At 46.9% G+C, this 15,892-nt stretch overlaps 1 protein-coding gene across 1 annotated transcript in view; it reads right to left on the minus strand.

The window, feature by feature from the left end:
* Window positions 1–15,892, minus strand: part of LOC129829656 (inactive phospholipase C-like protein 2) — a 93,154-nt gene that overhangs the window by 20,293 nt on the left and 56,969 nt on the right. The window contains exons 3-4 of the mRNA XM_055891498.1: window positions 6,346–6,549; window positions 3,915–3,990 (exon numbers count right to left, since the gene is read on the minus strand). Coding sequence (XP_055747473.1) covers window positions 3,915–3,990; window positions 6,346–6,549 — 280 coding nt within the window. The remainder of the gene's footprint in view (window positions 1–3,914; window positions 3,991–6,345; window positions 6,550–15,892) is intronic.

Raw genomic sequence — 15,892 nt, forward strand, 5'->3', positions numbered from 1 at the left:
TGGATAAAAAATTGATGAAATGTATATATTTTTTCCGCACCCATATCCACAGAATACCCCATAATGGCAAAGTGAAAACATGTTTTTAGACATTTTTGCACATTTATTGAAAATTAAATACAGAAATATCTCATTTACATAAGTATTCACACACCTGAGTCAATACATGTTAGAATCACCTTTGGCAGCGATTACAGCTGTGAGTCTTTCTGGGTAAGTCTCTAAGAGCTTTGCACACCTGGAAAGTACAATATTTGCACATTATATATATTTTTTAATTATTCAAGCTCTGTCAAGTTGCTTGTTGATCATTCATTGCTAGAAACCCATTTTCAAGTCTTGCCATAGATTTTCATGCCGATTTAAGTCCAAACTGTAACTAGGCCACTTAGAAACATTCAATGGTGTCTTGGCACGCAACTCCAGTGTATATTTGGCCTTGTATCTTAGAATTCTTTGAATTTGTCTCCCAGTGTCTGTTGGAAAGCAGCTTTTCCTGTAGGATTTTGCCTGTGCTTAGCTCTATTCCGTTTCTTTTTATTCCAGAAAAACTCACTAGTCCTTGCCGATGACAAGCATACCCATAACATGATGCAGCCACCACCATGCTTGAAAATATGAAAGTTGTGCCCCAAACATAACACTTTGTATTCAGGACATAAAGTTAATTTCTTTGCCACTTTTTTTTGCAGTTTTACTTTAGTGCCTTATTGCAAACAGGATGCATGTTTTGGAATAATTTTACTTGGTACAGGCTTCCTCCTTCTCACGCTGACATTTAGGTTAGTATTGTGGAGTAACTACAATGTTGTTGATCCATCCTCAGTTTTCTCCTATCACAGCCATTAAACTCTGTAACTGTTTAAAGTCACCATTGGCCTCATGCAACTGAGTTAGGAAGAACGCCTGTATTTTAGTAGTGACTGGGTGTATTGATACACCATTCAAAGTATAATTAATAACTTCACCATTCTCAAAGGAATATTCAATGTCTGCTTTTTTCATCTACTAATAGGTGCCCTTCTTAGCGAGTCATTGAAAAACCTCCCTGGTCTTTGTGGTTGAATCTGTGTTTGAAATGCACTGCTCGACTGAGGGGACCTTACAGATAATTGTATGTGGGGTACAGAGCTGAAGTAGTCATTCAACAATCATGCTAAATATTGTACACAGAGTGAGTCCATACAATTTATTATGTGACTTGTTAAGCACATTTTTACTCCTGAACTTATTTACGCTTGTCATAACAAAAGGGTTGAACACTTATTGACTCTAGACATTTGAGGTTTTCATTTGTAATCTATTTGTAAAACTTTCTAAGAACATAATTCCACCTTGACATTATGGGGTATTGTGTGTTGGCCAGTAACACCAAATCTCAATATAATTCATTTTAAATTCCGGCTGTAACACAACAAAATGTGGAAAAAGTCAAGGGGTGCGAATACTTTCTGAAGGCACTCTATATAAATATATACTAAACACTCCCCTATGCATTTATTTGGCCAGTGAAGCTAAAACATTTAATTTGGCTCTATACTCCAGCATTTTGGTATTATATGTACTATAGTACAGAATGTCGCCTTTTATGTAAAGGTATTTTCCTACATATCTGTTTTACCGTTTAGAAATGAATGCACTTCATGTATCTAGTCATAAGTATTTGGACAAATTCACTGACAGTGTCTTTCATTTAGTCAAAATGTTTGCATTTGGTCTCATATTCTTAGCACACAATGATTACATCAAGCTTGTGATAACAAAGTTGTTGGATGCATTTGCAGTTTGTTTTAGTTGTGTTCTGGATTATGCTGTGCCCAATAGAAATGAATGGTAAATAATGTATTGTGTTATTTTCGAGTCACTTTTATTGTAAATAAGAATAGAATATGTTTCTAAACACTAATAAATGAATGTGGATACTACCATGATTACAGATAATCCTGAATGAAATGTGAATAATGATGAGTGAGAAAGTTACAATGTCAAAGATCATACCCCCAAGACATGCGAACCTCTCACCATTACCAGGGAGGTTAGCATTTTTTGGGGGGGGGTGCTATTTATGCCTCTTTAACAAAGCTGGAGTCTGACAATTTGTTGGGCCTTCCTCTAACACTACCTGGTATAGAGGTCCTGGATGGCAGGGAGCTCGACACCAGTGATGTACTGGGCCGTACTCACCACCCTCTGTAGTGCCTTGCGGTCGGGTGTCTTGCAGTTGCCGTACCAAGCGGTGATGCAGCCAGTCAAGATGCTCTCAATGGTGCAGCTGTAGAACTTTTGGAGGATCTGAGGGCCCAGGCCAAATCTTTTCAGCCTCCTGAGGGGGAAGGGAAGTTGTAGTGCCCTCTTCAAAACTGTGTTGGTGTGTGTGAACCATGTAAATTACTTAGTGATGTGGAGGAACTTGAAACTCCCGACCCGCTCCACTACAGCCCCATCGATGTGGATGGGGGCGTGCTCGCCCCTCCGTTTCCTGTAGTCCACGATCAGCTCCTTTGTCTTGCTGATGTTGAGGGAGAGGTTGTTTTTCTGGCACCACACCGCCAGGTCTCTGACCTCCTCCCTACAGGCTGCTTCACTGTCCAAATAAATATGTTAGGAGGTGTACACGTGTGCACTTGCTGCTTGTTTACGTGCATCTGTTTAATATCCATGAGCTTACCAGTGCAGAATGTACTATCTGTGTTATGTCTCGCCTTCGGAGGCGGGCAGACACAAATACCGCAGGTAAACAAACATAATGATGATAAATCAGGAATCCTGATGCATCTTTATCTTATCTTCTCTGCCATTTAGGAGCGCTGTCTGTCTGCAGCCGACTTTCTGTCTGCAGCCGCTCAGTACTGCAGTGGGGCAACCTGCAATTACAGCCCCACACAGAGGATGGGGAGCCAGGAGAAAGACAATCATTGGCCCCCTAATTTGGAGCCATTTTGTACTTAAAAGATCTCAGTATAGTCAATTACAACCACGCACCAAAAGCCTTAGTCACCGCTATTGTCCACAAGCCATTAAAAAAAACAGCATTGACGATTCCCGGCTTCCATTCTCGCCCTCATTCTATCTTTCTATCTATTACTGTCCTTCCTGTCCTCTCTGCTCTTTTTAAGGGAATACTTCAGTTCATTCACTCCTCTTGTTCCATTCAATGCCGTCTTGCTCGGTGAGTGAATTCACATGCCGACTGACGTGTTAACTACCCAGGGCTGAGTCCCTGAAGATAAATGGTAAATTACTGGATGACGACAGCAATAGCGATGACAGCGACTATGATGAAATCCCCACATGTATTTCTATCTCCTGGGCCAGCAGCATTCCATCCTGCATTCCACTGCTGGCTTGTCTCTGAAGCTAAGCAGGGTTGGTCCTGGTCGGTCCCTGGATGAGAGACCAGATGCTGCTGGAAGTGGTGTTATAGAATATCTCATTGTCTTGTGTAGGGGGCTGTCTTTCAGACGGGATTTTTAAAATGGGTGTCCTGACTCTCTGTAGTCACTAAAGCTCCCATGGCACTTATCGTAAGAGTAGGGGTGTTAACCCTGGTGTCCTGGCTAAATTCCCATCTGGCCTTCATACCATCATGTCCACCTAATCATCCCCAGCTTCCAATTGGCTCATTCATCCCCCTTCCTCTCCCTTGTAACTATTCCTCAGGTCATTGCTGTAAATGAGAATGTGTTCTCAGTCAATTTACCTGGTGAAAAAATGTAATAGAAAGACTGATCAGAGACCAGTTTGGGATGGGAGTGAGGGCAGGCAGTGTTATGCCCATGTTTGTCTGGGTTTGGTGAAGCTCTTGACCCGTGGCATAGACTGGTCCAAGATCTGTTTGTGCTGTCTTGCTGACCTTAGGAGACAGCACTTTACCAGGCTATGTCACTGGTAAAGTGAATACTACAAAGCCTTACCTGCCCGTTGTGCTTGTGTAAGCTTGGAGTAGACCACATCAGCTGACTCAATCAGCGTCCGGCTCGTCTGAATCATCTACAGAGAAATAAACAGGGGATAAGATTAGGCAAAAGGAAGTGAGGTCGTACAGTATCAAGCAATTCCTGTGTCGGAGGGGGACTTCTTATGTCATGAGTCCTACTGTAGACAAGGCTAAACAGGACAATGGAAACACTACCTCTTAGTAAAGAATAAAACAGAATTATCATTGAATGTACGCATAGCCAAACATGGGGGAATACCATAGGAATAATGAATAACAAAGTCTCGAGGGAAATACTTCTCAGAGACATTCGATGGAAGAGAAAGAGGGTACGTCAACATTTCTCAAAGTCCTTTGATCATTTGTTCTTTATAAACTTTTTTCTCCCTCTGCTATGCCCAGAACCAGGGAATCACACCCACGGAGATAGAGACAGACAAAACCCACACACCCACACACACACACAGTCAGACAAAACACATGCACTCCCCCCACACACACAGAGTCAGACAAAACACACGCACACACACGCACACGCACACACGCACACACACACACACACACACACACACACACACACACACACACACACACACACACACACACACACACACACACACACACACACACACACACACACACACACACACACACACACACACAGACACAGAGTCATGTGGTGATACAGTAGAGGACAGGAGGTGAGAACAGTCTGGTTGCATCCTAAATGACACCTTGTTCCATATTTAGTGCACTACTTTTGACCAGGGCCCATTGGGCTCTTGCCAAAAGTAGGTCACTACATAGGGAATGGAGTGCCATTTTGTGATGCAGCCCCCGTTTGGTCCCCTACCTGTGTTCCTGGAAGCATTGAGCCAGCCTTACAGCTTTAGCCCAGTTCCAATCCCAAACCCTGTGACCTGAACTGAAAACCTTCTGCTTTTACAGCCTCTCCCTCCCACGGACAGTGAGAAGCAGCTGGCCTGACCCAGCAGTCAGAGCACAGAGACAAGAAGCAGGCCACTGTGTGTGGGCTGGTACAGGGCCACTGGCCCTGGGATCATATTGGTCAGCAGACAGGACAGGGGGCTGGCTCCCATTGGCTCAGGCTGAGCTGGATCTCTCTGGCCTGGCCTCAGGGGCACTGACCACAGAGTTCGAATCTGCTGATGCTCAGTTCACTCCTAGGTTACGGCGCCTGCGTCCAACCAGCCCACGTGAGTACAACCATGAATGTGTTAATGGCTAGGGCTGGTACACACACACACACACACACACACACACACACACACACACACACACACACACACACTGGAGCCTCTGTTCTTGAGATTGGGGCGTGTGCCAATGGACTAATCTTTGGAAGCACACAGTAACACTCAGCTGACTGACCCTGTGCTCAGGACAGGCAGCCTCTGTCTCAGGCACACTCAGCCTCACTGTAGATTCATCTCCTCAGCTGTCGGGACTCTGCTAGCTGACGCTGGGAGGCTGAGAGCACAGGAATGTTGCAATGGAACAGCAGCGGAATTATTTTTAGGCCCTTCATTTAGGCTCTTCATTAAAGCCCTTCACATGTGAATGTAATGTACCGGGGCCATAAGAGGTACTCAAAGACAAGCATGCCCAGGGAGAAAGCTGATTAAAATACAAAGCTATTTAGAGCCTCAGCTATGGAGCTTATATGATGTCGTTGCACTCTAGGTGTCAGCAATAGGAGTGACTGGGATATGAACAGTAATGTCATGTAGCTACAACACCACAACAGCTCTCTGATGACCCAGTTCAACAGGTCAAACCAATCTCCATCAGGGGGGTGGAATAGTGGGGTGTTGATTTGCTCTGAGCGCTGGGGGGACTTTAACCACCCCTGTGTTGGCCTGTACCAGTAGGTGCCTGGTGAATAATGAATAAGCTGGTTGTTATCACAGACCAGACAGCAGCCAGGATGGAGAGTGACGGCTTGGGGAGGCACAGGGCATGATGGGATGCCGTGCGGAAGCGCAGCAGGGTGAACTGCTCCGGGATGAGTTAGCGCTTATCACAGCGCTGCAGTAGCTATAGTAAATGGTTTGTTCACTCCCTGTGGTGGAGGTCATCTGTGGCATGTTTCCTTGCTGTGTCATAATGTGCTAACAATTTATAACATTTTCCTACACTGATATTATTATTTGAAGGCATGGTGCGCAACAGACTCTTACGACTGTTTAGTGCACAAGGGTGTTGTAGCATGTTACCTTACCAGGTTGTGATGCGTTTTCACTTCATAGCACCTTTTTAGTGAATAACGTTCACACTCCTATTAACCGTAAATGAACGCTGCGTATCTCTCTGAATACAACATCGACCGCAACAGAACGGTAGCTCTGTAGTGTATGTTATGCCTATGTGGTGCCGCTCTAGCGTACCATGTCGTAGGCGTTGAGGACCTTGCGGAGCAGCTCGGGGACGGGCCCTTGGGCCTCCATGGTGGGGTAGGCTTGACTCAGGTCCACGGTCACCCTGAGCGCTCGCTCGCTGTTCATCAGCCACGTGGACACGGTCAGGATACACTGCTTCATGTTGGCCGCCGGCGTCAGACCACACAGCTCCTTGAACGACACCATGGCATTCTGGTAAATAAACAGAGAGGATCATGGATGAGGGTTAGCATCACAGAATCTTGGTAAATATTGAAAGGGATTGTAAGGTAGCGGACCAAGGGACAATTCAAACACAGAGAGGATGTCTCGTTGATTCTATGATGATCATTGGACAAGTTTACCAATATTACTACATTGCCCACAGCAACTTAAAAAACAATAATCATTGTGACCAAAATGTCCCACAAGACCGTACTCTACACATGAGATAAATGTGGTCAACCGTATCCTGATACTCTCCTCACGTCAGAGAAAACCTCAGGAGAGAAAGAACAGTCCTGATTGCGTTTGTGTTCATTAGTGAACCTAGCGGTTCCCATGACATCACAGCCTGCTCGTTCAGTGGTGCAACGCAGCCCTGGAGCCTCCACCGCAGTCTGCCTGGCCTTGCTCTGCTCCCAGCCTCTCTGCTCTCACATCCCCTGGCCTGGCCCTGACACAACGCCTGCCTCTCTGCCTGCACCTCCAGCACTGCGTGACTATTCACATCACAGCCCAGCATTGTTCTCTCCAGCATGGGAATCTGAGCCCTGATTCGGGCCCACCAGACTATTCACACAGTACATCACCATTCACTGGCCCACCCAAATAAACAGGGAAAGAAAAAAAGCAATGAGGGATGAAAGACAGAGACCAACATTGGAAAGATAGAGTGAGAAGGAAAGAGAGGGATAGAAAAGGGAGAAGGGAGGGAGCGAGAAAGAGAGACAAGTGGGGGGAAATCAGTCGTAAGAGAAAGAGGAAAAGAGGGAGAAAAAAGGGAAAGATAATAAAAGAAGGATGGTGAGAAACAACAGACTGAGGGAGGAAGAGTGTGTGGTGATGGTGTTTGGGAAGCGGTCAACAAACCAGACAGTGTAGGCCAGGCAGTGTGGGAACGGGGCTGTGTCCCCTGCAGGACCTCCAGCCCAGGAGAAAGGCTCTTTTCTCCCCCTGGAGGATGGCTGTCATTTTGTGGGCTGACCTTCCTGGACATAGGCATCTGTATGCACACCCAGCCTCAACTAAAGCTATTAACACCCTTCGGCTGAGGAAGCAGAGCCAAGGAGAGCAGCTTTTACTGTTGAATGGGAAATGGAGGTGACATGTGTATGGGTTTACTCACTGTAGTGTAGGTGTAGATGTGTGTGTGTGTGTGTGTGCACGTGCCAGTGTGTGTGTTTGCGGAAGAGTGTGTGTGTTTGTGCATGCATGCGTGTGTTTCTGTTTGCCTGTGTGTGCGCATAGTACACTTCTGTGTCTGTCTCTGTATGTTTGTGTGAGTACACGCCACTGTGTGTGTGGTTGTTGTTGCTCTATAAACTCCATACTGTATCCAGACTGCAGGCAGGGCCACAGAACCAAACAGAACAGTTAGCCACCATCTTTAATTATCCTCATCCTTTCCTCCACTACCCCTCCAACATGACATTCCCCAAATGAGAACTGCGTGTCTGGTTTCACTGCTGTTTTTATTCCCCTCTCTCTCTCTCTAATCTCTTTCTCTCTCTAATCTCTTTCTCTCTCTAATCTCTTTCTCTCACTCTCCGGACTGCAGTTTGGAGTTGGGAGTGAATGCAGCAGGCCATTTATTGGAACACATGCCGCAGGAACAGAGTATGGGGCCGTCTGCCTGCTTGCCTGTTACAGTGTTCCAGTCAACACTCTGCAGGGAAACATACACAGTCATTTCTCTCTCTCTCCCTCTCCCCCTCTCTCTACATCTCTCTCTCTCTCTCTCTCTCTCTCTCTCTCTCTCTCTCTCTCTCTCTCTCTCTCTCTCTCAATTCAATTCAAGGGCTTTATTGGCATGGGAAACATATGTTAACATTGCTAAAGCAAGTGAAGTAGATAATAAACAAAAGTGAAATGAACAAAAACAGTAAACATTACACTCACAGAAGTTCCAAAAGAATAAAGACATTTCAAATGTCATATCATGTCTATATACAGTGTTGTAACGATGTGCAAATAGTTAAGTTAAGGTACGAAAGGGAAAATAAATAAACAGAAATATGGGTTGTATTTACAATGGTGTTTTTTCTTCACTGGTTGCCCTTTTCTTGTGGGAACAGGTCACAAATCTTGCTGCTATGATGGCACACTGTGGTATTTCACTGAGTAGATATGGGAGTTTATCAAAATTGGGTCTGTCTTCAAATTATTTGTGGATCTGTGTAATCTGAGGTAAATATGTGTCTCTAATATGGTCATCCATTTGGCAGGAGGGTAGGAAGTGCAGCTCAGTTTCCCCCTCATTTTGTGGGCGGTGTGCACATAGCCTGTCTTCTCTTCCTCAATAGCAAGGCTATGCTAACTGAGTCTGTACATAGTCAAAGCTTTCCTTAAGTTTGGGTCAGTCACAGTGGTCAGGTATTCTGCCACTGTGTACTCTCTGTTTAAGGCCAAATAGCATTCTAGTTTACTCAGTTTTTTTGTTAATTCTTTCCAATGTGTCAAGTAATTATCTTTTCGTTTTTTCATGATTTGGTTGGGTCTAATTGTGTTGCTGTCCTGGGGCTCTGTGGGGTCTGTTTGTGTTTGTGAACAGAGCCCCAGGACCAGCTTGCTTAGGGGACTCTTCTCCAGGTTCATCTCCCAGTAGGTGATGGCTTTGTTATGGAAGGTTTGTGAATCACTTCCTTCCAGGTGGTTGTAGAATTTAACAGCTCTTTTCCGGATTTTGTCATAAGCGGATATCGGCCTAATTCTGCTCTGCATGCATTATTTGGTGTTTTACATTGTACATGGAGGATATTTTTTCAGAATTCTGCATGCAGTCTCAATTTGGGTATTTGTCCCCTCTCTCTCTCTGTCTCTCTCTCTGTCTCAAATACACACACACAGTGTATGCGCATACACACACACAAACATGTCCACGCAAAGTCACACACACACAGAGGGAGAGTTAAATCCTAAAGAACCTGAATGGATTTCCTGCCACTCCTACAGAGCCTCTCTGTAACTTCCAGTCTCCTCTCCCACTTCCCTCCTCTCCAATCCCCCGTGAGAGGAACACACTTCACTCTGCTATTGTTCACTCTCTGTCAGAGGTCACTGAAGTGTGATAATGCATTTCTTAATACAGGTGAATGAAGGTGAAATAAAATAAAAAATACCATTCCATGCGTATTACGGGATGTGACTGTAGGCCAAAAAAGAACAAATAATGTAATTTAACAGATGTTCTTATCCAGAGTGACTTACAGCCGGCCAGAGTGACTTGTGTGTGTTTACGTGTATGGCCAACATTTTAATTAAAAGACTGCACGATACTCCCGAGTGGTGCAGCAGTCCCAGGCTGTGTCACAACCAGCTGTGACCGGGAGTCCCATAGTGCGGCGCACATTTGGCTCAGCGTCGTCTGGGTTAGGGGAGGGTTTGGCCGGGGGGGCTTTACTTGGCTCATCGCGCTCTAGCGACTCCTTGTGGCGGGCCGGGGCGCCTGCAGGCTGACTTGGGTCGTCAGTTGAACGGTGTTTCCTCCGACACATTGGTGCAGCTGGCTTACGGGTTAAGCGGGAGGGTGTTAAGGAGCGCGGTTTCGCGGGTCATGTTTCGTAGAGGGCGCATGACTCGACCTTCGCCTCCCGAACCCGTTGGGGAGTTGCAGCGTTGAGACAAGATCGCAAATTGGGGAGAAAAGAAAAAGAAAAGAAAAAGATTGCACTATACAGTATCAATCTGCATGTATGCATTTACGCATGAATGGGTGTGCTATTGTGGTGCTATTTTGGTGCTATTGTGGTGCTGTGACAGTGTGTGCTGAGGTTTCTCTCATTACCATGCACCCTCAACACAGGCCTTTGTGAAGAAGACTTGAAGTCTCCCTTCTTTACTCTGTCCTGTGTGAGTCAGTGGCTGTGTGTCTCAGGGGAGAGGAGGCTCTTTATTGCCCAGACTACACTGTGTGACGCTTCCAGCTGCCAGCTCTGGTCTCCTCTACAGGTGGTAATATCATCTGTCGTGTCTTTACTGTCATGTAATTGAAGACTTAGTTTTTATCAAAGATTCTCTGTAATTAGTTATTACGCGATCAACTAAATAATAACGTAACTAATTAACTAGGAAGTTGGGGCACCAGGGAAAGTGTTCAGATGACAAAGTTATAATTTCCCAATATAACCTTTCAGATATTTTCATATCTGATCAATAGTCTTCTGATTAATGATTTATTTATTTTTACCTCACGTTAGTCTCATTCCAAACGTCGTAAATTGTTGGTTATCTGCACGAACCCAGTCTTCACTATGAGTCATCCATACATCAATTGTCTTAAATCATTTATTTATTACTAACTAAGTAATTCACAGAAATGCATAAACAAACAAACAAACTTAAAATGGTTACATGAAATGATAGGATAAATATGCCCTAGTGGGCTGAACCGGCATGACGGCTTGTTAGACAAAGAGAAAATTGGGGGTCGACTAAGAAGTCACTACAGAGTTCATAATTATAACAATTGACATGCTAATCCTTTACACATGAACGCTCACTCATTCGGGAACAATTGCAATCAATATATATATATATTTACGCTCAGTGTGTCGTCTTGATCGCTGGAGAAAAGTTTGTTTCTGTTGGAGAGTTTCGTCCGTCTTTCTCTCTCTCTGTCTTGGTTAGAGGAGATAGTTCAGAGTGACATTCATTCGTTTCGTTATCGAGTGGATGTTTCGGCGGTTGTCGTTCTTCACGTTCAATGATACCGAATTTCTAGCTGCAGACTAGTAGTCAATATCAAAGACTTGTTCTTATTCTGTCGGTATAGTCTAAGAGTTTAACCACGTGGTATGGTTAAAAGATTCAGCAATGGTACACAACCTTCGTTCCCCTCCTAATGGAGAAGAAACATAGTCTAGTGATAATTTCTCAGAGTTGGGTTTTTATTAGGATTGCAGAAAGGGCTGTCCCAGGATGTCTGACCCAACTGGGCTCAGGCGCGGGTCCTCGGATTTAGTTCAAATCAAAAGGGATTGGATTTTTCTTCATTAAACAGTCCAAAATCATATTACACCATTATACAAACAGTATCATACTCACTCATTCATCTTATACAGCAATTAGATGTAAACCTCATATCTGAGGCTATTATATAAACAGTAGTATGGTAATGTAGCCACACAGTCTCTCATGAGTTTCCCAAGTTGTGACAAACGGACCAGTTAATAGCTGGAATCTTCACCGATCTTTTATACTTTTTCCGGAAATGAAATCTGTTCGTACCTCAAGTTCTGTGAGGTGGAAGTAATCCCTTTGTTCTCTATGAAAGTTTTACCCTCTGCTATACTGTGTGTCCATGAGGAGATTCTCAGGAATTTACGACGTCTCTCTGGCCACAGCATGGGTTGAAGGAGGAAAGGGGGAGGCAGGGAGTGGCAGGGATAGGGGGATGGGGCTTTATGTACCCAAACAGGCAATGTCATGACACATCCAATGGGATGGGGCTCCCCTCGTCTCTTGATCCTCCTGCCCCTAGCACCACAACCTCTACCTTCACTTACAGTTGAAGTCGGAAGTTTACATACACTTAGGTTGGAGTCATTAAAAGTCATTTTTCAACCACTCCGCAAATTTCTTGTTAACAAACTATAGTTTTGGCAAGTCATTTAGGACATCTAGTTTGTGCATGACACAAGTCATTTTTCCAACAATTGTTTACAGACAGATTATTTCACTTATAATTCACTGTATCACAATTCTAGTGGGTCAGAAGTTGACATACACTAAGTTGATTGTGCCTTTAAACAGCTTGGAAAATTCCAGAAAATTAGGTCATGGCTTTAGAAGCATCTGATAGGCTAATTGGCATCATTTGAGTCAATTGGAGGTGTACCTGTGGATGTATTTCAAGGCCTACCTTCAAACTCAGTGCCTCGTTGCTTGACATCATGGGAAAACGAAAAGAAATCAGCCCAGACCTCAGAAAAATAATTGTAGACTTCCACAAGTCTGGTTCATCCTTGGGAGCAATTTCCAATCGCCTGAAGGAACCACGTTCATCTGTACAAACAGTAGTACGCAAGTATAAACACCATGGGACCACGCAGCCGTCATACTGCTCAGGAAGGAGACGCGTTCTGTTTCCTAGAGATGAATGTACTTTGGTGCAAATCAATCCCAGAACAACAGCAAAGGACCTTGTGAAGATGCTGGAGAAAGCAGGTACAAAAGTATCTATATCCACAGTAAAACGAGTCCTATATCGACATAACCTGAAAGGCCGCTCAGCAAGGAAGAAGCCACTGCTCCAAAACCGCCATAAAAAAAAAAACTTCGGTTTACAACTACACATGGGACAAAGATCGTACTTTTCGGAGAAATGTCCTCGGGTCTGATGAAACAAAAATAGAACTGTTGGCCATAATAACCATCCTTATGTTTGGAGGAAAAAGGGGGCGGCTTGCAAGCCGAAGAACACCATCCCAACCGTGAAGCACGGGGATGGCAGCATCATGTTGTGGGGGTGCTTTGCTGCAGGAGGAACTGGTGTACTTCTCAAAATAGATGGCATCACGAGGAAGGAAAAGTATGTGTAACGATCTTCTTCGTCTGATGAACAGGAAGGACCGGACCAAAACGCAGCTTGGGAAATGTTCATGCTTTATTGAAAACTGAACACTAAATACAAAATAACAAAGTGAATAAACGGAAATTGAAACTGTCCTGTAAGGTGCAACAACTGTAATAGCTGTCGCTTTCCTCATCCTCAGATGAGGTGAGGAGAGAAGGATCTTCTGACCAAAATGCGGAGTCTGGGAAATATGCCATCTTTATTATTAATTACGATGGTCACGAAACAAAAACACTTTAACAAACTACAAAATAAGAAAACGACGTACAACGGAACCTGAACATAAACTTACATGGACAAACGTAAACTCACGAACAGGAACGGACATCAAAACGAACGAACAGCCAAACAGCTCCATATGTGAAAAAACATCGACAACACGATAGACATCACAGGAGACAATCACCCACCAACACACAGTGATAATGCCCTACCTAAATATGACTCTTGATTAGAGGAAAATGCAAACCACCTGCCTCTAATCAAGAGCCATACCAGGCAAACCGAAACCAACATAGAAACAGGTAACATAGACTGCCCACCCAAAACACATGCCCTGACCAAAAACACATAAAAACTAACATAAATAGGTCAGGACTGTTACAGTACCCCCCCCCCAAGGTGCGAACGCCGGGCGCACCAGCACAAAGTCCAGGGGAGGGTCCGGGTGGGCAGTTGACCACGGTGGTGGTTCCGGTTCCGGACGCTGTCCCCATACCACCATAGTCACTCCCCTCTTCTGTCTACCCCTACCACTGACCACCCAAACATTACCTTCCCCTAAATAATCAGCTAGCACCGGAACAAGGGGCAGCACCGGGACAAGGGGTAGCACCGGGACAAGGGGCAGCACCAGGATAAGGACCATCACTGGAATAAGGGGCAGCACCGGGACAAGGGGCAGCACCGGGACAAGGGCAGCACCGGGACAAGGGGCAGCACCGGGACAAGGGGCAGCACCGGGACAAGGGGCAGCACCGGGACAAGGGGCAGCACCGGGACAAGGGGCAGCACCGGGACAAGGGGCAGCACCGGGACAAGGGGCAACACCGGGACAAGGGGCAGATCCCGGCTGAAGGACTCTGGCAGGTCCTGTTTGGACGGCTCTGGCAGGTCCATGCTGGCTGACGGCTCTCGACGCTCATGGCAGACTGACGGCTCTCTATGCTCATGGCAGGCTGACGGCTCTCTACGCTCATGGCAGGCTGACGGCTCTCGACGCTCATGGCAGGCTGACGGCTCTCGACGCTCATGGCAGGCTGACGGCTCTCGACGCTCATGGCAGGCTGACGGCTCTCGACGCTCATGGCAGGCTGACGGCTCTCGACGCTCATGGCAGGCTGACGGCTCACGACGCTCATGGCGCTCTGACGGCTCTGGCTGCTCATGGCTCACTGACGGCTCTGGCTGCTCATGGCTCACTGACGGCTCTGGCTGCTCATGGCTCACTGACGGCTCTGGCTGCTCATGGCTCACTGACGGCTCTGGCTGCTCATGGCTCGCTGGCGGCTCTGGCTGCTCATGGCTCGCTGGCGGCTCTGGCAGATCCTGTCTGGTTAGCGGCTCTAGCAGATCCTGTCTGGTTGGCGGCTCTGGCAGATCCTGTCTGGTTGGCGGCTCTGGCAGATCCTGTCTGGTTGGCGGCTCTGGCAGATCCTGTCTGGTTGGCGGCTCTGGCAGATCCTGTCTGGCTGACGGCTCTAGCGGCTCCTGTCTGGCTGATGGCTCTAGCGGCTCCTGTCTGGCTGACGGCTCTGTAGGCTCATGGCAGACGGGCGGCTTTGCAGGCTCATGGCAGACGGGCGGCTTTGCAGGCTCCTGGCAGACGGATGGCTCAGATGGCGCTGGGGAGACGGATGGCTCAGATGGCGCTGAGGAGACAGATGGCTCAGATGGCGCTGGGGAGACGGATGGCTCAGATGGCGCTGGGGAGACGGATGGCTCAGATGGCGCTGGGGAGACGGATGGCTCTGGCCGGATATGGCGCACTGTAGACCTGGTGCGTGGTGCCGGAACTGGAGGCACCGTGCTAATGATAAGCACCTTCCTACTAGTGCGGGGAGCAGAGACAGGGCACACTGAACTCTCAAAGCGTACTCTATACCTGGTGCGTGGTACCGGCACTGGTGGCACCTGGCTGAGGGCACGCACCTCAGGACTAGTACGGGGAGAAGTGACAGTGTGTACAGGACTTGGGAGACGCACAGGTGGCTTAGTGCGTGGGGCCGGAACTGGAGGCACCGAACTGGATACACGCACTATAGGGAGAGTGCGTGGAGGAGGAACAGGGCTCTGGAAATGCACTGGTAGCCTAGTGCGTAATATAGGCACTGTAGGTACTAGGCTGGGGCGGGGAGGTGGCGCCGGAAATACCGGACCGTGCAGGCGTACTGGCTCTCTTGAGCATTGAGCCTGCCCAACCTTACCTGGTTGAATGCTCCCGGTCGCCCTGCCAGTGCGGCGAGGTGGAATAGCCCGCACTGGGCTATGCAGGCGAACCGGGGAAACCATGCGTAAGGCAGGTGCCATGTATGCCGGCCCGAGGAGACGCACTGGAGACCAGACGCGTTGAGCCGGCCTCATGACACCTGGCTCAATGCCCAATCTAGCCCTACCAGTGCGGGGAGGTGGAATAACCCGCACTGGGCTATGCACACGTACAGGAGACACCGTGCTCTCTACTGCGTAACACGGTGTCTGCCCGTACTCCCGCTCTCCACGGTTAGCCTGGGAAGTGGGCGCAGGTCTCCTACCTGCCCT

The sequence above is a fragment of the Salvelinus fontinalis genome, chromosome 2, assembly GCF_029448725.1.
Source record: "Salvelinus fontinalis isolate EN_2023a chromosome 2, ASM2944872v1, whole genome shotgun sequence".
Taxonomy (NCBI): Eukaryota; Metazoa; Chordata; class Actinopteri; order Salmoniformes; family Salmonidae; genus Salvelinus; species Salvelinus fontinalis.